General features: G+C 32.8%; 1 protein-coding gene and 2 long non-coding RNA genes across 9 annotated transcripts in view; 2 read left to right on the top strand and 1 right to left on the bottom strand.

The window, feature by feature from the left end:
• Positions 1 to 4,955, top strand: part of LOC126889647 (zinc finger protein 271-like) — a 28,353-nt gene extending 23,398 nt beyond the window's left edge. Inside the window, exons 2-3 of one of the 5 annotated variants that reach the window (XM_050658154.1) lie at positions 142 to 489; positions 910 to 4,955. In XM_050658154.1, the coding sequence (XP_050514111.1) occupies positions 142 to 489; positions 910 to 2,384 (1,823 nt within the window). In that variant the 3' untranslated portion in view covers positions 2,385 to 4,955. Of the gene's footprint in view, positions 1 to 141 lie in introns of all 5 variants that reach the window. The other 4 variants (XM_050658153.1, XM_050658151.1, XM_050658152.1 and 1 more) reach the window with 4 other exon arrangements.
• Positions 4,956 to 10,673: 5,718 nt separating this feature from the next.
• LOC126889649 (uncharacterized) lies at positions 10,674 to 21,448 on the top strand. Of its 2 annotated transcripts, XR_007700119.1 has the most exons (4): positions 10,674 to 11,241; positions 12,454 to 13,059; positions 13,666 to 17,881; positions 21,211 to 21,448. It is a non-coding gene; the product is annotated as an uncharacterized LOC126889649 (long non-coding RNA). The 2 variants fall into 2 exon arrangements; XR_007700118.1 differs by lacking the exon at positions 10,674 to 11,241 and having other exon boundaries at positions 12,135 to 13,059.
• On the bottom strand, positions 18,527 to 23,734 carry LOC126889648 (uncharacterized). 2 transcript variants are annotated; one of them, XR_007700116.1, is made up of 6 exons: positions 23,310 to 23,734; positions 22,955 to 23,210; positions 21,875 to 22,202; positions 20,433 to 21,672; positions 19,640 to 19,797; positions 18,527 to 18,707 (listed from the first exon to the last, which is right to left on the bottom strand). It is a non-coding gene; the product is annotated as an uncharacterized LOC126889648 (long non-coding RNA). The 2 variants fall into 2 exon arrangements; XR_007700117.1 differs by lacking the exon at positions 20,433 to 21,672.
• Positions 23,735 to 24,167: the final 433 nt, after the last annotated feature.

The following is a 24,167-nucleotide window of genomic DNA, read 5'->3' on the forward strand; positions in this document are numbered from 1 at the left end:
CTCTGTCTGCGCAGTACAAGCCCTGCCCATTTCACGAGATCCCTGTTGAGTACCTCCTTGGTAACGAACATATTAATTTGATTATTGTATTCATTTACCGTTTTAATCAAATGGTTACATTATAGTTGGTTTATATTTTAGGTTATCTCCCAAATGAAACAAAAATGGAAATTATGGAGAAACCAATTGAATATTCATCTTACGAAGGAAATGATATGAGTCTATACACTGAAGAAAAAACATTAAATAAAAATATGGAAGTTGTGACTGGAAAGAGACCTTATAAATATGAAATTTGTTTAAAACAGTGTAACACTGCAAGTGATTTGACAAGACATTTGAGAGCGCACACTGATGAAAAATCTTACAAGTGTGAGATTTGTTTTAAGCAATTTAGTGAAGCAGGTACTTTGAAAAAACATTTGAGAGTGCACATTGGGGAAAAACCTTACAAGTGTGAGATTTGTTTTAAGCAATTTAGTGAAGCAGGTCATTTGAAAAAACATTTGAGACTGCACACTGGGGAAAAAGCTTACAAGTGTGATATTTGTTTTAAGCAATTTAGTCAAGCAGGTACTTTGAAAAAACATTTGAGAGTGCACACTGGGGAAAAACCTTACAAGTGTGAGATTTGTTGTAAGCAATTTAGTGAAACAGGTCATTTGAAAGTACATTTGAGAGTGCACACTGGGGAAAAACCTCACAAGTGTGAAATTTGTTTGAAACAATTTACTACAAGAAGTGATTTGAAAATACATTTGAGAGTGCACACTGGGGAAAAACCTTACAAGTGTGAGATTTGTTTTAAGCAATTTAGTGTAGCAGGTTATTTGAAAAAACATTTGAGACTGCACACTGGGGAAAAACCTTACAAGTGTGATATTTGTTTTAAGCAATTTAGTCAAGCAGGTACTTTGAAAAAACATTTGAGAGTGCACACTGGGGAAAAACCTTACAAGTGTGAGATTTGTTGTAAGCAATTTAGTGAAACAGGTCATTTGAAAGTACATTTGAGAGTGCACACTGGGGAAAAACCTCACAAGTGTGAAATTTGTTTGAAACAATTTACTACAAGAAGTGATTTGAAAATACATTTGAGAGTGCACACTGGGGAAAAACCTTACAAGTGTGAGATTTGTTTTAAGCAATTTAGTGTAGCAGGTGATTTGAAAAAACATTTTAGACTGCACACTGGGGAAAAACCTTACAAGTGTGATATTTGTTTTAAGCAATTTAGTCAAGCAGATACTTTGAAAAAACATTTGAGAGGGCACACTGGGGAAAAACCTTACAAGTGTGAGATTTGTTTTAAGCAGTTTAGTCTAGCAGATCATTTGAAAATACATTTGAGAGTGCACACTGGGGAAAAACCTTACAAGTGTGAAACTTGTTTAAAACAGTTTCGTACTGCAAATGATTTGACAAGACATTTGAGAGTGCATACTGGGGAAAAACCTTACAAGTGTGAGATTTGTTTTAAGCAATTTAGTGAAGCAGGTACTTTGAAAAAACATTTGAGAGTGCACACTGGGGAAAAACCTTACAAGTGTGAGATTTGTTTTAAGCAATTTAGTGAAGCAGGTCATTTGAAAAAACATTTGAGACTGCACACTGGGGAAAAAGCTTACAAGTGTGATATTTGTTTTAAGCAATTTAGTCAAGCAGGTACTTTGAAAAAACATTTGAGAGTGCACACTGGGGAAAAACCTTACAAGTGTGAGATTTGTTGTAAGCAATTTAGTGAAACAGGTCATTTGAAAGTACATTTGAGAGTGCACACTGGGGAAAAACCTCACAAGTGTGAAATTTGTTTGAAACAATTTACTACAAGAAGTGATTTGAAAATACATTTGAGAGTGCACACTGGGGAAAAACCTTACAAGTGTGAGATTTGTTTTAAGCAATTTAGTGTAGCAGGTGATTTGAAAAAACATTTGAGACTGCACACTGGGGAAAAACCTTACAAGTGTGATATTTGTTTTAAGCAATTTAGTCAAGCAGATACTTTGAAAAAACATTTGAGAGGGCACACTGGGGAAAAACCTTACAAGTGTGAGATTTGTTTTAAGCAGTTTAGTCTAGCAGATCATTTGAAAATACATTTGAGAGTGCACACTGGGGAAAAACCTTACAAGTGTGAAACTTGTTTAAAACAGTTTCGTACTGCAAGTGATTTGACAAAACATTTGAGAGTGCATACTGGGGAAAAACCTTACAAGTGTGAGATTTGTTTTAAGCAATTTGATACTCCAGGTAATTTAAAAACACATTTGAGAGTGCACACTGGAGAAAAACCTTACAAGTGTAAGATTTGTTTTAAGCAATTTAGTATAGCATGTAATTTGAAAAAACATTTGAGAGTGCACACTGAGGAAAACACTTAAAATTTGTGAGATTTGTTTTAAGCAATTTGGTACTCCAGGTAAAAGCCGTATCACACTGCGGAAAAACCTTATCAGTTTGAGATTTGTTTTGATTGATTTGCTCAAAAAGTTCAATTAACTTCTCACATGACAGTTCACAATGGAGAGAAACCTCACAAGTGTGAAATTTGTTTAAAACAGTTTGGTACTGCAGGTGATTTGAAAGTACATTTAAGAGTGCACAGTGTACACGGAGAAAAACATTACAAGTGTGAGATTTTTTTTAAGCAATTTAGTCTAGCAAGTACTTTGAAAAACATTGTGATGTCACTTTAATGCCAAGAACGAGACCAAGACCATCTCAACCTGATTGCAACAACCAACACCACCAAGACCGTAGCTGCAGGGACCTGAGACCACAACATTGCGCAGTTCAAAGTCATACCCCATTGGTCAAATATGCAATTAAGTTAATTGAGATAAAATTTATGATAAAGACTATGAAACCATTTCGTTATTTATAGTATGGAATATTTATTAGGAAAATGGTTTGCTAGCTTGGCTATGCAAATACGTGGGTTCGAGACTTGTTGCTTATCGACTGTGCACCTGATAGGAAGCAGATTTCATTGCTCACAGTTGCCTAGCTCTAAGCCATACCTTAATTAGTTCAGATGCTGAATCTTTAGGATATAATGTTTAATCATCATTTTAATCATGCACGAGGCATTCTTATTCAATTTTCAGTTTATGATCATTCTGAAGAGACCTAGGTTTAAACTTGTCTGTTTATTGTATACTTATTATTCTTTCGCTTTACTATTTTGTTGTTCTGATAATAATGGTAACTTCTTGAATATCAGTCCTATGGAAATACAGCTTTTGTATGCACCAAGGGATTATTGTGTTTGAGCATCATCTTTCCGAGGAACTCATTTTTTTTTGTTTGCATGTAACTTGAGTCAGGATCAATATCCTGTTCTCTGTGAGTAACTAGGGAACATTCTCATAATCTGCAGTTTCTTTAGAAATTGATTTACCTTTTCTCTAGTATTTCCTTGGATTTATTTATAAGAGATTAATATGTGACTTCTTGATTTATTTCATGAGAGATCATTCCGAAATATTGGTTAGCTTTTCCTGACTATTCTCATAAATCTGTTGTAGCTATAGCTATAGTTAGAGAATCCCAGAATGAGTTAACTTCTGTTATGTCAACTATTCAATGACAGCTAATCTGAAAAGCTCAACGTAGGTGGAGCTCGTGTAGTTGGAGGTCACCTCAACTTACGTCAACACTTTAAATCAATCTATTTCTAAGTAAATATTGCATATTTGTTTCGCTGTGTGAATTAAACTTAGAGCATAAAATCCCTCAATGTTGTGCTGTGCATTTGTGCTCATCAAGAACATCAGGACACAGGTTTCCCAAAGATATTCTGATGAGAAAAAGTGGATTGTAGCAATAAGACGCGATAAATATGTGCTGAAAATAAATGCACGTATCTGCAATAAAAAATTTGTTGAAACAGATTACGTATTGCTCCTAGATTCGACTGTAAAAATAGAATACTTCACTGTACAATTCAGATCAAAATTTATTATAAACGCATGGATTAAAATATGCAATTTTATATACATTCACATCACACTGTTGCCACATCTAAAATCGCTTTTTATGAAGTGACAATATAAAAAAAATTATATTTGAAATTATAATACATATACCTAGAAAAATATGAAATAATAATTTAAAATAATTCTCAAGTTCTCAATATTTTTAGTGACTAAAACATATCCTGACCAACACCCAAATAATTATACTTAATTAAATTAACACATTCTATATTTCTATAAGGAATTATAATTTTTTTTAAATAAGGCAACATTGCAGAATCAACTGCGCTCAACCCATGCTTAAACCAACTGTACCCAAATGCGCAACTGTCATATTTTGGCCATATTTTGAAAATATCACATTTTTAAATGAGATAGACACAAAAATTAATGCTGAGCGCACTTATTTGGGAATTTTAAATTGATAAAAAAGTAAGGCAGATATCATATACACACTAGACTCGTGAGTCAGTACCAAATAAATACCCTCTGAGCTATAGAAATCGAACATTGAGACGATGATTAATATAGTTTATCATTCGATAAGGACTTCCTTTTTTCCAGTAACTCTCGTATTCCTTCTCCTCAATTGGTTTTTCAACGCACCAACAGCCCAAGATCCATATTGTTCGGCCATAATTTATTATTTGTTAAATCGTAATCAAAAACACCATATACAAACTTCACGAATTGTCAAAACGTTGACCTCCAACTACACTAGCGCCGCTAAGCGGGATCAAATGCGTACATAGCTGCCATTAGGTACCTTTGGGTAGACTTTTCAGTGCATCTGATGCAAATCTGATGATCAGTTGAGTGAGGTTCATGGTACCCAATGTATAATTATTATTAGTACATTAAGGGCCGGTTGTTCGAACGCTAATCAAAAATAATCATTATCAAATATTTAATTACTATCACAACTGTCAATGTCTGTTATGTAGATGAAATGTAGAATAAAAGAATGTGTTGATATTTTATGTATTTGTATTTAAACAACTAACAACTCAATAAACGTGATTACATAATTCTACATCGAAGAGGAAAATAATGAATTGACATTTTTCATTCTTACAAAAACCGTTGACAATTGACATAACATAAGCAGTGCTGCCAATCATAGAGCACCAAACGGAACCAAGACAGGTTTGTTCGTTATTCTAGAGTAATTATTTAACACCCTCCCTCAAACCTGTCAATATACAAAACTAAAAATTAAACCCTTATGCCTAACTTATTTACGAAATAATTAAATTTCTCATAGCACAGAGACTTTGTAAATACATCTCCAAGTTGCTCATTACAACAAATATATTCAACCTTCATAATACCCTGTGCTATCAGATCCAAAACAAAATGTAATTTCACCTCAATGTGTTTACACCTTTTATTATTTTCAAAGTTTTGTAGTAATTTGATAGTACTTTGATTATCTTCAAATATTGTGATTGGTAATGAAAATTTAATTTCCAAATCTAAAAGTATGTTTTTTATATAAAGTAATTCACATGATGCTGCACAGACTGCTATAAACTCCGATTCTGTACTCGATAGAGTTACCAAACTTTGTTTTTTAGAAGACCATGAAACTAGATTATTAAAAAGTTTAAAACAATATCCACTAATGGATTTTCTATCAGTTATGTCATTAGCCCAATCACATCAGTGTAACCAACTAACTCAAAACTAGAAATATCTTCTAAATGATAAAAATACAACTTAAAATTAATACTAGATTTAAAATATTTCAGTACTCTTAATAAATGTTTAAAATGTTCATTAGTGGCACTATCTTGAAATCTCCCAAAATAACTAATGCTGAAACAAATATCAGGTCTAGTACCCATCATAATGTACATGAGACTACCTAACAGTTCTTTGTATGGTAAATTAGTATTAAGATTACAATCAGAATTTTTCACTAGGTTCAAATTCTTTTCAATTGGTGTTTTAAACCTTTTACTATCTTCGACATTATATCGCTTAACAAGATTTTCAATTGCAGGTATTTGGTCAAGAGTTATGATCCTATTCCCAAAATCCCTGTTAATTCTTATTCCCAAAAAGTTAAATTGATTGCTTATTTTGTTCATTTTAAAAGATTCACACAATTTTGTTTTCAAATGATTCAAAAATATATTATTATTACAAGCCACCAAAATATCATCTACATAAAGAAGTAAATAACACATTATATCTTTATTAATAAAACTATACAGACAGTAGTCTGTTTTTGAACGTTTAAAATTTAACATTAGCATGAATTCATTAAATTTTTCGTTCCATGCTTTTGGGGATTGCTTGAGACCATAGATTGCCCTATTCAATAATCACACTTTATTTTGATCCTTATTTGAAACTTTAAGACCTTCAGGTATTTTCATAAAGGTTTTTTCTTTTAGAGAACTATTCAGGAAAGAATTTTTCACATCTAATTGTAACAATAGTAAATTGTAATGATTACAGATAGACAATATTATTCTTAATGTAGATAACTTTGCTACAGGAGCATGTATTTGTGAAAAATCATTAAAATCAATTTGTTCAAAGCCCCGTGCAACTAATCGGGCTTTATACATAGGCAGACCAACACAATTTTCCTTTAATCGAAAAACCCACCTATTACTAATTACCTTTTGATTATATTTCTTCTCAACTAATTCCCAAGTATTATTATGTTGCAGTGCATCCAACTCATCATCAATTGCCTGTTGCCATGAACTCCATTCTGAACTCTCTTTTGCTTCTGAGTAGGACTTCGGTGCATTTGTTAGTTCACTAAGTAGTGCCAAACAGCTTATATCTAATTCTTCATCACACTTTGCTGCATCTAATTCATAAATGTCATATTTTCCAGGTAATTTTCTTACTCTTTGTGGCCTGCCATTTTGCGTACTTCCAGAAGACAATCCTTCATTATCCTTTTTATTATCTTCGTCTTTGTCTACTTCACTATCAGACTTCCTTTCTTCATCTCTAATATCATTTCGTATTTCTCTTTCGTCGTCTTTATTTTCTTGTATATCATAATTTTCTTCATCTTCTTTTTCTCTGTTTCTTCTCATATCTTCTTCTTTTTTATTCATAAAATTATTTTCATCGAATACTACATTTCTACTGTGAATTAACTTGTTTTCTTCTTCTTGCCATAACTTGTAACCATTCTCAGTATAACCAATAAGTCTGCACATTACTCCTTTATCGTCAAGTTTCTTCCTCAAAGCATCTGGTATTCTGGCATATGCTATGCAACCAAAAATTCGCATATTAGAGACATTTGGCTTTCTACCAAGCCATAATTCAAAAGGACTTTCATCCTGTATTGAGCAAGATTGGGTTCTGTTGTTTATATATGCTGCCATGAGAACTGCATCTTCCCAAAAACATTTGTTTATTCCTGCCTCTTTTATCATACATCTTGCTCTATCCATTAATGTTTGATTCATACGTTCTGCAACTCCATTCATTTGAGGAGTGTAGGGTGGAGTGTATGATATTTGAATTCCCTTTTCTGAGCAAAACTTTAAAATTGCATTAGAACAATACTCACCTCCATTGTCACATTTTAACTTTGAAATAGGTTTATTGCAAAATAATGATGTCACTTTTGCTGTATAATCTTTAAAACAATTGTAAACTTCGTCCTTACCTTTTACAGTATATACCATGACAAACCTAAAAAAATCATCAACAAACGTTATAAAATACTTATAACCATTACGTGATGTCGGTGCAATCGGGCCGCATACATCCGTATGAACTAATTCAAGAACTCTAGCACTTCTAGATGTTTTTGAATTATATGGAAAACATTTTTGTTTCGATTGTACACAAACATCACAAATTTTATCAACCTTTGATTTGGTAAACTCTAAACCGTTAACTATATTTAAATTTTTAATTTTTGAAATAGAACCATAATTCAAATGACCATACCGTTTATGCCAAATATCTATATTTAAGGCTAAATTTGCAGATTCAACATTGATTTTAAATATAATTTTGTATAAGTTATTAAGACGTTTACCTTCTACAAAAACAGTATTATCCTTTTTAATAAAGATCTTACCATCATTACATACAACTTCAAATCCTGCCTTTTCAATGGTAGGTATAGACAACAAATTTGCTCTTAGTTTTGGCACACAAAACACATCTTTCAAAGTAATTTTTACATTTTTATTTTGCACCACACTTATCACCTGTAAATCACCTATACATGTTGCCTCCATACTTTTTCCTTTTTCTGCCAGTTGTATTTCTCTTCTCTCTGCAAATCTTTTCTTGCTGATAAGCACCTCTTCATTGTTTATATAATGGTGTGTAGCCCCCGAATCTGCATACCACTCACTTAAACCCTCTACACTTTCAGATGTTGCACAGAAAGCAACAGCATTATCCTCTTCTCTGTTACATTCATTCATAGCATAATTTGCCCTGTTTCCATTTTTTTGTTTATCACTCACATTCTTCTTTTTGACGAAACATTGACTCGCTCTGTGTCCCATCTTACCACAAGTGAAACATTTAATGCCACATACGCTCTTAACGTGCCCAATTATTCCACACTTAAAACATTTTACTTGCTTTTCTGTTGCACTAAAAGATGAAGGCAAAACTTTTGCGTTTCTTGAATTTTTATTGGAATGAAACTCTAACAACCTACTTTTCACAAATTCTATTTTTAAAGCGTCTTCTGATAAAGTTCTTATCGCTGTTACTATATTTTCAAATTCTTGTGGCATTGACAATAGCAAGAAACAAGACATGATGTCTATTAAGCCAGATCATCCATTTCATAAGTCCATATTTGGAATAGTTTCATATTTTTTTGCTAATTTTTTGCTAATTTATTACCACAAAAACAAATTTTTTGCTCCACCCCTAACCGAGAAACAATGGTTGATGTAGCTTAATATTATGTCGCATCATCGATAGCCATATCTCGCGAACCTAAAGAGCTAGAAAATCGTACGACGCGGCATATTTTTTTGCTAATTTATTGCTGTCGATCTGCATATGCAACATACCCCAAAACCACCCCTGCTTCCCTTACAGCTAACCAACACCCCCAAAAAACAACGGAAAATCTTGAAAAATGATTTTTGTGATATAGTTGACGGTTGATATTTAATTGCTAATTTTTTGCTGTCATTAGCCGTAAAAAACAAATTTTTTGCTCCACCCCTAACCGAGAAACAATGGTTGATGTAGCTTAATATTATGTCACATCATCGATAGCCATATCTCGCGAACCTAAAGAGCTAGAAAATCGTACGACGCGGCATATTTTTTTGCTAATTTATTGCTGTCGATCTGCATATGCAACATACCCCAAAACCACCCCTGCTTCCCTTACAGCTAAACAACACCCCCAAAAAACAACGAAAAATCTTGAAAAATGATTTTTGTGATATAGTTGACGGTTGATATTTAATTGCTAATTTTTTGCTGTCATTAGCCGTAAAAAACAAATTTTTTGCTCCACCCCTAACCGAGAAACAATGGTTGATGTAACTTAATATTATGTCACATCATCGATAGCCATATCTCGCGAACCTAAAGAGCTAGAAAATCGTACGACGCGGCATATTTTTTTGCTAATTTATTGCTGTCGATCTGCATATGCAACATACCCCAAAACCACCCCTGCTTCCCTTACAGCTAAACAACACCCCCAAAAAACAACGGAAAATCTTGAAAAATGATTTTTGTGATATAGTTGACGGTTGATATTTAATTGCTAATTTTTTGCTGTCATTAGCCGTAAAAAACAAATTTTTTGCTCCACCCCTAACCGAGAAACAATGGTTGATGTAGCTTAATATTATGTCACATCATCGATAGCCATATCTCGCGAACCTAAAGAGCTAGAAAATCGTACGACGCGGCATATTTTTTTGCTAATTTATTGCTGTCGATCTGCATATGCAACATACCCCAAAACCACCCCTGCTTCCCTTACAGCTAAACAAAACCCCCAAAAAACAACGAAAAATCTTGAAAAATGATTCTTGTGATATAGTTGACGGTTGATATTTAATTGCTAATTTTTTGCTGTCATTAGCCGTAAAAAACAAATTTTTTGCTCCACCCCTAACCGAGAAACAATGGTTGATGTAGCTTAATATTATGTCACATCATCGATAGCCATATCTTACGAACCAAAAGAGCTAGAAAATTGTACGACGCTGCATATCGTTATGCGAATTTATTGCTGTCGATCTGCATAGGCAACATACCCCAAAACGTCCCCTGCTACCCTTACATCTGAAGAGCACTTTTAATAAATAATTAAAAATCCTAAATTTTTGCTGTCTTAAATCGTTTGCATTTTTCGTTTCTGTAAACTTCGTTTTTCTTGGATCAAAATGCGGCTGTGGACTTAATCTTATAAATCGATGAAGTATTAGTTTTTTTTTAATTCTTATTTATGACTATTTATATACTCGGTCATACTAATGTACACTCAAAATGTCATTTAACAAAGAAAACTAAAATTTGGTAAACCCCCAATTTGTTGTGCTATGGAAGCTCACTCTTGTTTAGATAATACAGCCCAACAGCATTTTAATAAATTCATTTGGCTGCTGGAGATAAACGATATTGTAATAATAAATCAAATTGAATGCATATAACTATTCTCTATTCAGGTGTTATATCCAACTTCAGTTGACTTATATTAAGCATTCATTTTTTATTATATATATATCTACATTTTTTAAACATTATTTCAACTTATTGTTATAACAGAATAATCTATGCAACTGTAAAAATTGAGGTGGAAGAGCAGAAAAACATTTTCAGTGTACTCTCTTAAGAAATTATAAAATATACAAATGAATATATACGAGTAATAGAATATTAAAACTTGAAATTATTATTTGATTTCATATCACTTATTTTGAAATTATAATTTACGTTCATCATATTGAATGGTGAAATAATAAATTTATCATATCAGTATGTTGATAAATTTATGAACCTGAAGCTATTGTCGGATGTTGAAATACGTACTGAAAAAAAAGTGGTGGTTTTTAGCTAAGTCGGATTTAGTTGAGACAGCTAAATGAGATTTAGCTGAGTCAACTGAATAAATTTATCTGAGCTAATCATTTTTTAGGATTTTTCGTTGTTTTTTGGGGGTGTTGTTTAGCTGTAAGGGAAGCAGGGGTGGTTTTGGGGTATGTTGCATATGCAGATCGACAGCAATAAATTAGCAAAAAAATATGCCGCGTCGTACGATTTTCTAGCTCTTTAGGTTCGCGAGATATGGCTATCGATGATGTGACATAATATTAAGCTACATCAACCATTGTTTCTCGGTTAGGGGTGGAGCAAAAAATTTGTTTTTTACGGCTAATGACAGCAAAAAATTAGCAATTAAATATCAACCGTCAACTATATCACAAAAATCATTTTTCAAGATTTTTCGTTGTTTTTTGGGGGTGTTGTTTAGCTATAAGGGAAGCAGGGGTGGTTTTGGGGTATGTTGCATATGCAGATCGACAGCAATAAATTAGCAAAAAAAATATGCCGCGTCGTACGATTTTCTAGCTCTTTAGGTTCGCGAGATATGGCTATCGATGATGTGACATAATATTAAGCTACATCAACCATTGTTTCTCGGTTAGGGGTGGAGCAAAAAATTTGTTTTTTACGGCTAATGACAGCAAAAAATTAGCAATTAAATATCAACCGTCAACTATATCACAAAAATCATTTTTCAAGATTTTCGTTGTTTTTTGGGGGTGTTGTTTAGCTGTAAGGGAAGCAGGGGTGGTTTTGGGGTATGTTGCATATGCAGATCGACAGCAATAAATTAGCAAAAAAATATGCCGCGTCGTACGATCTTCTAGCTCTTTAGGTTCGCGAGATATGGCTATCGATGATGTGACATAATATTAAGCTACATCAACCATTGTTTCTCGGTTAGGGGTGGAGCAAAAAATTTGTTTTTTACGGCTAATGACAGCAAAAAATTAGCAATTAAATATCAACCGTCAACTATATCACAAGTATCATTTTTCAAGATTTTTCGTTGTTTTTTGGGGGTTTTGTTTAGCTGTAAGGGAAGCAGGTGTGGTTTTGGGGTATGTTGCATATGCAGATCGACAGCAATAAATTAGCAAAAAAGTATGCCGCGTCGTACGATTTTCTAGCTCTTTAGGTTCGCGAGATATGGCTATCGATGATGTGACATAATATTAAGCTACATCAACCATTGTTTCTCGGTTAGGGGTGGAGCAAAAAATTTGTTTTTTGCGGCTAATGACAGCAAAAAATTAGCAATTAAATATCAACCGTCAACTATATCACAAAAATCATTTTTCAAGATTTTCCGTTGTTTTTTGGGGGTGTTGTTTAGATGTAAGGGAAGCAGGGGTGGTTTTGGGGTATGTTGCATATGCAGATCGACAGCAATAAATTAGCAAAAAAATATGCCGCGTCGTACAATTTTCTAGCTCTTTAGGTTCGCGAGATATGGCTATCGATGATGTGACATAATATTAAGCTACATCAACCATTGTTTCTCGGTTAGGGGTGGAGCAAAAAATTTGTTTTTTACGGCTAATGACAGCAAAAAATTAGCAATTAAATATCAACCGTCAACTATATCACAAAAATCATTTTTCAAGATTTTTCGTTGTTTTTTGGGGGTGTTGTTTAGCTGTAAGGGAAGCAGGGGTGGTTTTGGGGTATGTTGCATATGCAGATCGACAGCAATAAATTAGCAAAAAAATATGCCGCGTCGTACGATTTTCTAGCTCTTTAGGTTCGCGAGATATGGCTATCGATGATGTGACATAATATTAAGCTACATCAACCATTGTTTCTCGGTTAGGGGTGGAGCAAAAAATTTGTTTTTTACGGCTAATGACAGCAAAAAATTAGCAATTAAATATCAACCGTCAACTATATCACAAAAATCATTTTTCAAGATTTTTCGTTGTTTTTTGGGGGTGTTGTTTAGCTGTAAGGGAAGCAGGGGTGGTTTTGGGGTATGTTGCATATGCAGATCGACAGCAATAAATTAGCAAAAAAATATGCCGCGTCGTACGATTTTCTAGCTCTTTAGGTTCGCGAGATATGGCTATCGACGATGTGACATAATATTAAGCTACATCAACCATTGTTTCTCGATTAGGGGTGGAACAAAAAATTTGTTTTTTACGGCTAATGACAGCAAAAAATTAGCAATTAAATATCAACCGTCAACTATATCACAAAAATCATTTTTCAAGATTTTTCGTTGTTTTTTGGGGGTGTTGTTTAGCTGTAAGGGAAGCAGGGGTGGTTTTGGGGTATGTTGCATATGCAGATCGACAGCAATAAATTAGCAAAAAAGTATGCCGCGTCGTACGATTTTCTAGCTCTTTAGGTTCGCGAGATATGGCTATCGATGATGTGACATAATATTAAGCTACATCAACCATTGTTTCTCGGTTAGGGGTGGAGCAAAAAATTTGTTTTTTGCGGCTAATGACAGCAAAAAATTAGCAATTAAATATCAACCGTCAACTATATCACAAAAATCATTTTTCAAGATTTTCCGTTGTTTTTTGGGGGTGTTGTTTAGATGTAAGGGAAGCAGGGGTGGTTTTGGGGTATGTTGCATATGCAGATCGACAGCAATAAATTAGCAAAAAAATATGCCGCGTCGTACAATTTTCTAGCTCTTTAGGTTCGCGAGATATGGCTATCGATGATGTGACATAATATTAAGCTACATCAACCATTGTTTCTCGGTTAGGGGTGGAGCAAAAAATTTGTTTTTTACGGCTAATGAAAGCAAAAAATTAGCAATTAAATATCAACCGTCAACTATATCACAAAAATCATTTTTCAAGATTTTTCGTTGTTTTTTGGGGGTGTTGTTTAGCTGTAAGGGAAGCAGGGGTGGTTTTGGGGTATGTTGCATATGCAGATCGACAGCAATAAATTAGCAAAAAAATATGCCGCGTCGTACGATTTTCTAGCTCTTTAGGTTCGCGAGATATGGCTATCGATGATGTGACATAATATTAAGCTACATCAACCATTGTTTCTCGGTTAGGGGTGGAGCAAAAAATTTGTTTTTTACGGCTAATGACAGCAAAAAATTAGCAATTAAATATCAACCGTCAACTATATCACAAAAATCATTTTTCAAGATTTTTCGTTGTTTTTTGGGGGTGTTGTTTAGCTGTAAGGGAAGCAGGGGTGGTTTTGGGGTATGTTGCATATGCAGATCGACAGCAATAAATTAGCAAAAAAATATGCCGCGTCGTACGATTTTCTAGCTCTTTAGGTTCGCGAGATATGGCTATCGACGATGTGACATAATATTAAGCTACATCAACCATTGTTTCTCGATTAGGGGTGGAACAAAAAATTTGTTTTTTACGGCTAATGACAGCAAAAAATTAGCAATTAAATATCAACCGTCAACTATATCACAAAAATCATTTTTCAAGATTTTTCGTTGTTTTTTGGGGGTGTTGTTTAGCTGTAAGGGAAGCAGGGGTGGTTTTGGGGTATGTTGCATATGCAGATCGACAGCAATAAATTAGCAAAAAAATATGCCGCGTCGTACGATTTTCTAGCTCTTTAGGTTCGCGAGATATGGCTATCGATGATGTGACATAATATTAAGCTACATCAACCATTGTTTCTCGGTTAGGGGTGGAGCAAAAAATTTGTTTTTTACGGCTAAGGACAGCAAAAAATTAGCAATTAAATATCAACCGTCAACTATATCACAAAAATCATTTTTCAAGATTTTTCGTTGTTTTTTGGGGGGTGTTGTTTAGCTGTAAGGGAAGCAGGGGTGGTTTTGGGGTATGTTGCATATGCAGATCGACAGCAATAAATTAGCAAAAAAATATGCCGCGTCGTACGATTTTCTAGCTCTTTAGGTTCGCGAGATATGGCTATCGATGATGTGACATAATATTAAGCTACATCAACCATTGTTTCTCGGTTAGGGGTGGAGCAAAAAATTTGTTTTTTACGGCTAATGACAGCAAAAAATTAGCAATTAAATATCAACCGTCAACTATATCACAAGAATCATTTTTCAAGATTTTTCGTTGTTTTTTGGGGGTTTTGTTTAGCTGTAAGGGAAGCAGGGGTGGTTTTGGGGTATGTTGCATATGCAGATCGACAGCAATAAATTAGCAAAAAAATATGCCGCGTCGTACGATTTTCTAGCTCTTTAGGTTCGCGAGATATGGCTATCGATGATGTGACATAATATTAAGCTACATCAACCATTGTTTCTCGGTTAGGGGTGGAGCAAAAAATTTGTTTTTTACGGCTAATGACAGCAAAAAATTAGCAATTAAATATCAACCGTCAACTATATCACAAAAATCATTTTTCAAGATTTTTCGTTGTTTTTTGGGGGTGTTGTTTAGCTGTAAGGGAAGCAGGGGTGGTTTTGGGGTATGTTGCATATGCAGATCGACAGCAATAAATTAGCAAAAAAATATGCCGCGTCGTACGATTTTCTAGCTCTTTAGGTTCGCGAGATATGGCTATCGATGATGTGACATAATATTAAGCTACATCAACCATTGTTTCTCGGTTAGGGGTGGAGCAAAAAATTTGTTTTTTACGGCTAATGACAGCAAAAAATTAGCAATTAAATATCAACCGTCAACTATATCACAAAAATCATTTTTCAAGATTTTCCGTTGTTTTTTGGGGGTGTTGTTTAGCTGTAAGGGAGGCAGGGGTGGTTTTGGGGTATGTTGCATATGCAGATCGACAGCAATAAATTAGCAAAAAAATATGCCGCGTCGTACGATTTTCTAGCTCTTTAGGTTCGCGAGATATGGCTATCGATGATGTGACATAATATTAAGCTACATCAACCATTGTTTCTCGGTTAGGGGTGGAGCAAAAAATTTGTTTTTGTGGTAATAAATTAGCAAAAAATTAGCAAAAAAATATGAAACTATTCCAAATATGGACTTATGAAATGGATGATCTGGCTTAATAGACATCAAGACATGTCAGATTCATCAAAACTACTACCTAGATTTTTTAGTTCTCTAAATAGTCGATCACATTTTGCGAAATGGTCATGAATATCCATGTCATTATTGTAGTTTAAGGTTGTTAGTTCTTTTAACAAATAAAACTTGGAACACGTACCTTTCTTATCAAATATTCTTTCCAGTTTTTGTATCATGTCATGAGCTACTTCCACTTCTTTTATATATTCCAAATGTGAGTCAGCAATACTTTGGATGATTACCATACAAGCCTTATTGTTCCTTTTATGCCATTCCTCCCCTCTATCAATCACGGGTACCGGCTTCAAAGCTTCACTACATTCAAGGGCCTTTAGAACTGAGAACAACCTAAACTTCCAGTTATCGAAACTGTTTCCATTAAAAGGTATTATGCCATATTTGTTTTCAGTTGACTTCTCCATTATTTAAACTTTTGCTTGCTTTTACAAACACGTGCCTTTACTAGCCTTTCTTTTCACGTTTTCACCTCTTCCTTCTCAACACATTCTTTGTTCAGCTGGGCCCATAACCATTGTTATGTAGATGAAATGTAGAATTAAAGAATGTGTTGATATTTTATGTATTTGTATTTAAACAACTAACAACTCAATAAACGTGATTACATAATTCTACATCGAAGAGGAAAATAATGAATTGACATTTTTCATTCTTACAAAAACCGTTGACAGTTGACATAACATAAGCAGTGCTGCCAATCATAGAGCACCAAACGGAACCAAGACAGGTTTGTTCGTTAGGTCCGCTTGCCACTATGCTAAATTTAGTACTGAAATTAGTACTAAAAATATTGTATCTACAAATTAGATGCGCGCGCCGATTTAGTACTAAAAATTAAAACATGTTCTAATTTCTTGTACTGAAATTGACACAATATTAAAAAGTGAGGTTGTATTGCATATTAGGTACTTTTGTTTTTTTATAGGTACATAATAATAGTGATTTCAACTTTCAACATGTGGAGAAAAAGGCAGATTGAAACATTAATAGAGTTTTACAAATCGAATCAATGATCAATGTTTGTATGTGCCAAAGCACCCTCTCTATAGAATAGGAACGCACGAATTAAAGTTTTGGAAGAAATAAAGGCAGAATTAGCCAAACTACCCAGGCAACCAAATAACGTTTATAAAACGTTGAAAAAACGTCATAATTATCACCAAACGACGTCAGTTTATCACGTTTTTTCGACGTCGAAGATCACGTGAATATGTCCCACCATAAGTCGCGTCATTTTTATCACGTTTTAAATACGTGATATAAAAAACGTAGATTTTACGTCGATTTTGCGTCGTTTTTTAGATTTAATTTTCATTTTATGGTTTTAGAAATACACAATAATTGAATGGGTCCACCACATGGTTTGTTTTTGAGAAGTCAAAGAAAAAGTTTTATATTGTGATAATGGTGAGTTTATACATTTTAAAGGTGTAAAGTAATACAGTTTGTATTTTGTATTTAAAAACTGTATTACTACCCTTAAAATGTATAAACTCACCATCATCACAATATTAAAACTTTTTCTTTGACTTCTCAAAAACAAACCATGTGGCGTTTACAACGTTATTCGGCAGGCCCATTCAATTATTCGTATGGGCATTGTTAGTATTGCAATTTTTCCATTTAAGTAAAACCAAATGGAAGGCTTGTTAAAATGCATAGAATTACAATATCTTCAATGCAACATATATAACATACATAGAATTTTCACTTTTTATATTATAAGTATTTACTGTGTCAAAAGTGAAACAACATATAAACTAATAAATCATTTATTAACAAATTAAACATTTAAGTCACAATGTAATAACAAACTTAAGTTTAAACCATTGAAGTTATATAATATATATAATTATTATAATTATACCACACACTTTAAAGGTACCCTAATAACACAAAACATTCCATGAATGTTCCTAGAATGTACACACAGGACATTGAAAACATTCCTGGAATGTCCCCAAATGCACACGAATGTCCCTGGAAAGTACCAGGAAAGTGCTGTGTCAGCATTTTAAATATTCTTAGAATGTTCTGTTGGAACATTCCATGAATTTCTACGAATGTTCTTTGGACATTCACAGTCTATTTTTTAGACTGAATGTCTTGTTGGAACATTCCATGAATGTTCTTTGGACATTCACAGTATATTTTTAGACTGAATGTCTTGTTAGAACATTCCATGAATGTCTACGAACGTTCTTTGAATATTCACAGTATATTTTTTAGACATTCACTGAAATATATCGTCAGTAATGTGACAATACCTCCTATATGTTTTTTCATGAGGTTTGCAGGAGACGAAAAACATTTTTTAAGGTCACTTTCTGGTTTCGTACGTATTCTGACTTTTTTTGTAGTAAATAGATAGTTGAATTTACTGCAAAACAAGTCAAAAAATATATGAAAACAGGAGGTGGCCGAAACAAGTTTTTAGTCTATCTTACAAATCTCTTGAAAAAAACAGATAGGAGGTACTGTCACATCACTGACGATATATGGCCATACCAAATAATACATCCTTGATAAATATAAACATTTTTATTGCAAAAAATCTTTACATACATTTTTTAATGTAATTTGCTGACATTCCTAAATATTATAAAAAAATGTGTCACATTTGCTTTGTAAACCTTTCTTTTGCTTTTCGTAGCCACATATTCCGTTTCCTTTCTGGTTTTTTGTAGACCACTTCTCTCAGCTGATTCTAAAAGAAAATAAAATAAAAGGTAATTTTTCTATCCTTTACAATTAACAATCAGAAGAAATATTATTTACAGGTAATAATATGCATAAATAATAATAATAAAAAAATAAATATTAAATAATATTTAAATAAATAATATTTAATAAATAAAATAATAATAATGAACATTTTGTATTTTGACGACATCCGATGTGGAAGTAGAAACCTTAATAAAATTATTTTTTCAAGTAAATTGTGGCTTATTTCCCCATTAGAATAATTAATTACAAAAAAGCCACAAAGAAATAGATTTTTCACAAACAAATAAGTATTTAGTATTCATTATATTTATTGTTTTTATTATTTACTTTAATGTCCTACTGGTACATTATTTGACAAATAATGACATTTCGAAGTATGTTAAGTACGATATAACGCCCTTGGGCATTAAATTTAAATAACGACTTAGATACTGTCAAGTTGACAAATATCAACCTAAGTAAAACTATGGTTACCACAATTACGTTACTACTGTTACTGGTAAATGTACTTATTTAAAAACTAATCAATTCAAAATTCATTCAAATTTTTCGCATATAAAGCATAATTTAGTCGGGCATTAAACGTTGAAGGCACCACAGGTATTATAATAATAACGCTTTCGGTCAACGTATATCCCTATAATACCCTTGGTACCTTAATAACTGTAACATAAGATTATACCTTAATTCTTGTTTTCGATTTCTGATGGTTTTATTTATTTACATTGAATATTAATCTGTTTTGTTGTATAATCTACTTCGCAATAATTATGTGATATATTTGACTTAAAATGAATTCAAAAATTTTTTGTAGTTGGGCAACAATGTCAACTTAGATCTCCGATGTAGATAATGAATTACAACAGTATCTATATTGTACGGACTGTATTATTAATTAGGTTATGCATATACCTGTGTGACATAAGCTATTGGAACAGAACAGTCTCTCAAACGAACAGATGAAAGTGAAGTTCTGTCAATATCTTTTTCTAAAAAGTGTTTTGAACATACTCCTCTATTAACAAATCTGATCTATACTTCATGTCTTCTTCGCAGGATCTTCTGGAAAGCTAAAAATACAAAATATATGCATTACTAAGCATTATTAACAAATTTTAGTTTTAAATAAAAAATATGATTAATGAACTCACAAAATTATTATAAAACAGCTTAGAAATTGTTTATTAGTATAGTCGGTTCCCCAAACTCAGACACAACTGGCTAGTGATTTTAGTAGGTAATTTTTTTTGTTTTTGGCCAATTTTGCCAAAATTACAGTAATTAGTACTGAGACTGAGTTTAGCAAATCGACTATAATATTCTGTGTATTCATTAGTTGGTACTGCATATTATAGTGTGTGGTCTACCATCCTATTTATAAACGCATACACTAGCAAAAACGCAAAAAGAATTATTTTAGTTTTACAAATCCTTTTGTTATTACCTATCTCTATTTACTATTTTAGTTAGGAATAAGCGAAGTTTGTGGCTTATTCACAATTATTATTAAAATAATAAATGGATATGACCAATTATTAACTTATAAAATAAAATAATAATTCTTCTGATTTATGCCTTTTATTCACTTTGTTATATCTACGTTACTTAAAAGATTTTTTATGAATAGTATTATTAGGGTATTAATAGTATTAATTTATTTTCTGAAATACAGGGCATGCTTTCGTTTACATATTTGCATACTAACCTTTTAATAGGGCTTTTCATTCACAGTCATTTGTTTTGAGCTTCTGTCATAATTGAAACGTTATTCCTGCAGATTTTTTTATCTACATTTGTTTCTGCTACTCCAACTGCGTTAAAAACAGGACACCATTTTATGCACTATGTTAATAATACTATTAAAGCTATTATAAAAGTATCCGAATTAAAAAAATATTCTTAAAAAGCACAAATAATACAAACAACTAAAAACAATCCACGGCAAGGCAAGGTCGCCAAGATGAAGATGCCAAGATGGCCGAAGCGAGGTCGTTGGTTGGTCGTTTTTAGTCACGTGATGCCCTCTCAAGCGCCATGCACAAAAATATATGCACGGCGAATTTGAAAATGAACGCAAAAGAAATAAATATAAATGCCTCTCTTGGGTTTTGCATAAGTTATAAGTATTTTTTTTATTAACAAAATCGCATTCCAAATTGAATATTCGCGAACAATAATTTTTATTACATTTGTATGTTTATAATCTTGGGAAACTCTTTAAATTTGACATATTATTGCACTGTAGGCCTAAAATGTCACTTAGTTTGTCTGGTATGTTATAAGTAATGTTGTATCTCTTACACGTATGTATTATTTCGCAACTTAAAATATAGGAACATTGGTAGTATGTTCACAGAATGTCTTATGGTAACATTCCAGGAATAATTTAAACAGATGTTCACCGAATGTTCCCTAAATGTCCAGGACATTCAAATATTGATAGAACTTTGGTAGTACATTCCTGGAATGTTGTGTGTTGTTAGGGTACGATTCCGACAACGACTGCAGATGGCAGTTACAGTTGTCACCATGACAGACGTCATTATTTTGCACTAATAATTTGCATAATTATTAGCAACTGATGTTCTGCCAGACAGCAGTTGCAGTCAGATGTCGGAATCAGTCTCATACAGATAAATAGTGCAAAGTAGTAACGTCCATAACGCCGAGAACTGCAACTGATGTTTGCAGTTGCTGTCTGCAGTCGTTATCGGAATCGTACCTTTAGTCAAAAATGAATACATACAAATAAGACCCAATATATTGAATTTCAATGAAAACTATCTGCTTTATATTTATAAATTTTAAAGAAGACGATTGAATGATAAAAAATAGGACAAAACTATAATAGTCTGTGTTCTCACATATATTTCCATAGTCTTATAATCCTCAAAATGATTTCAAATAATTATTACAAATTTTTGCATACAAAAAGATCCAGACACCTAAAAAATATATTTTTTGATTAAGGGACTGTAATGGTGTGGACTTTGGTGTGTATCATTGGTGTATACCAATAACGTATGGCATAGATATATTAATATTATGTGACACATGACAGAAGCTCGAAACAAATGACTGTGAATGAAAAGCCCTATACATAAATACTCATGATGAAGAAGTACATTATAATTAAAAATGACTAACCATTTTCATATCGCTGCAACATGAAGCCAAAGCCGTCTTATATTTCAGTTCGTTTAGAGAGCGCAACAAGCACTCTGACCGAACAGCTTGAAAACTCATTAGTTTTTCACCAGAGAATATACATAGCTGTAATATCTGTACATGCACTGGGTTCTTCTTCTTCTGTCTTGCTGTGGGCATACTCAGCTGCAAATAAGATTGCTGCAATATGGCTGCAAACTTCACTATTACCGGCAATACACATACAATGTGCATTTGCTATGCCATTGAAACTGGCTATCACCCAAGCATCTAGTGGTTTAGCATTAGCTTTTTGGGAATTCTTCACCTAAAAAAAATATTTTATCTTTGTGGGAATGCTTCAACTACAAAAATTTATTTTCATTAGAGTATTTGCGTTCTTTACAATGATTGAGAATATTTTAAAATCAGACATTCATATAATATAATTTTAGAACAAACAATCATGACTGTTTATTATTCTCTTTTCTATCATAGCAATTACATGTCGTCGACCTAATCTGTAAACTGTGTAACTCCATTTATCCAAATTTTACAGAGGCACAAAAAATTATTTCTCTAAATATTACTAATGCGAATACTACGTATATCCCATTTTAAAAGATAGAATGCTAAAATGGAATATTTTATAGATAGGTACTAACATTTGTACCTATATTGTTTAATGAGTGTATTAATATTATTTACCACCAACTCTTTCTTGAAAATATCACTTTCTAAACAGTGAGGTCAATCGTGTGGTATGACAAACTGGGGAGTTACATATTTTTCGTACTAAATTTGCTGCAAGGGAGATCAGTGTATATGAAGATGTCACTATTTACTCTTCTGGTAAAAATATGCATGTGCATCTTTTTTTAAACGAGTAGGGATTTTTTCAAATAAATGGCAGTAATAACTCAGTTTCAGAGAAATATGGAGTTACACAGTTTACAAATTAGGACGACAATATGTCTGGTTTCATACAGATATATAAACGTAAATAAATCTAATATTTAAAACCCATTTATTTGAAAGCCACTATATAATTAATGGTGAATAAATAAAATAAAGACTTACCTTTCCAACAATAATATAGAAATCATCAAAACATCAAATGTTTCAAAACAAATCCAGTTGTGAAGGCTTTTATGTGTCTGAAGGCTTTTGTATGCTTTCATCTGCTGCTTAAAGTAGTAACTGTGAGACTCTACCAGTCTATCTATAATAGCATTATAACAGTAATTGATGAAATGCACTGTAAAATCCAATTCTGATGACTGAATTGCATGTATATGGATCTATATCTCCAATTATTTTCAGCTTCAATGAATATCTAAAACAATAAAAGAAAAAATGTTAATGCTTGAAAAATTCAACATTATTGATAAATATCAGGGAAAAATTAATAGAAAATAAAAATTGTTTCGCCTACCTTTCTAAAACATCTGCGGAGTTTCCCATAATAATTTCCTTAAATAGTCACTTTGCATTGTGGTAAATTTATAAAATTTACAAATGACAAACAAAAGTTAAAAAATACACACAAAACGGCCAACAAAATCCAAATGAATCCAAAATAGGATAAAATACTAGGACAAACAAACGACAACGACGACGACGATACAAACATAAAACATAACCTTAGTTTTGTAACTTTTAAGCTCCAAGCTCCTCCCAATTTCGTGACGTCAGACTTAGGCTGGCTGAAATGAAAACGTCTTTTAAACGTATTTTAACGTCATTAATCTTACGTATTTAAAATCACCTACAAAAGACGTCGATATGACGTAATGTTCAACCACGTGTATATATTCCACCAAATACTGACGTTTCCTCGACGTTGTTGACGTCACTTGGTTGCCTGGGTAGGTGTGGATATATCTCTAATAGCAGAAATAAAAGCCAAGTTTGCCAGTTTTGCAAAAATACTTCTTCCCATCTTTTATTGTTAATAAGTTAATGGCTTGCAACTTGCAATCTCAATTAGTAAAGCTCCTATCTATGAACCTTGAGTAAAGCTCATGTAAATTTAGTAGGTAGAGCGCATGCCTACATGCTGATTACAATTCGGATAGTTGCAAACACAAACTTGGCACAAACTGACTTTTTCATACTAAATCGACTCGCGCAACTAACCAATATTTTTAGTACTGAAATCAGTACTGAAATTAGTATAATGGCAAACGGGTCTAACGCCCGGTTTCATAATCAGTTAAAGTGGACTTGTAAGTTTTAAGTTGGTACCCTTGTCAATGCAATTCATATGGGTAAATGTCAACGTTAAAGTGAA

This window comes from Diabrotica virgifera, chromosome 8 (genome assembly GCF_917563875.1).
Source record: "Diabrotica virgifera virgifera chromosome 8, PGI_DIABVI_V3a".
Classification (NCBI taxonomy): domain Eukaryota; kingdom Metazoa; phylum Arthropoda; class Insecta; order Coleoptera; family Chrysomelidae; genus Diabrotica; species Diabrotica virgifera.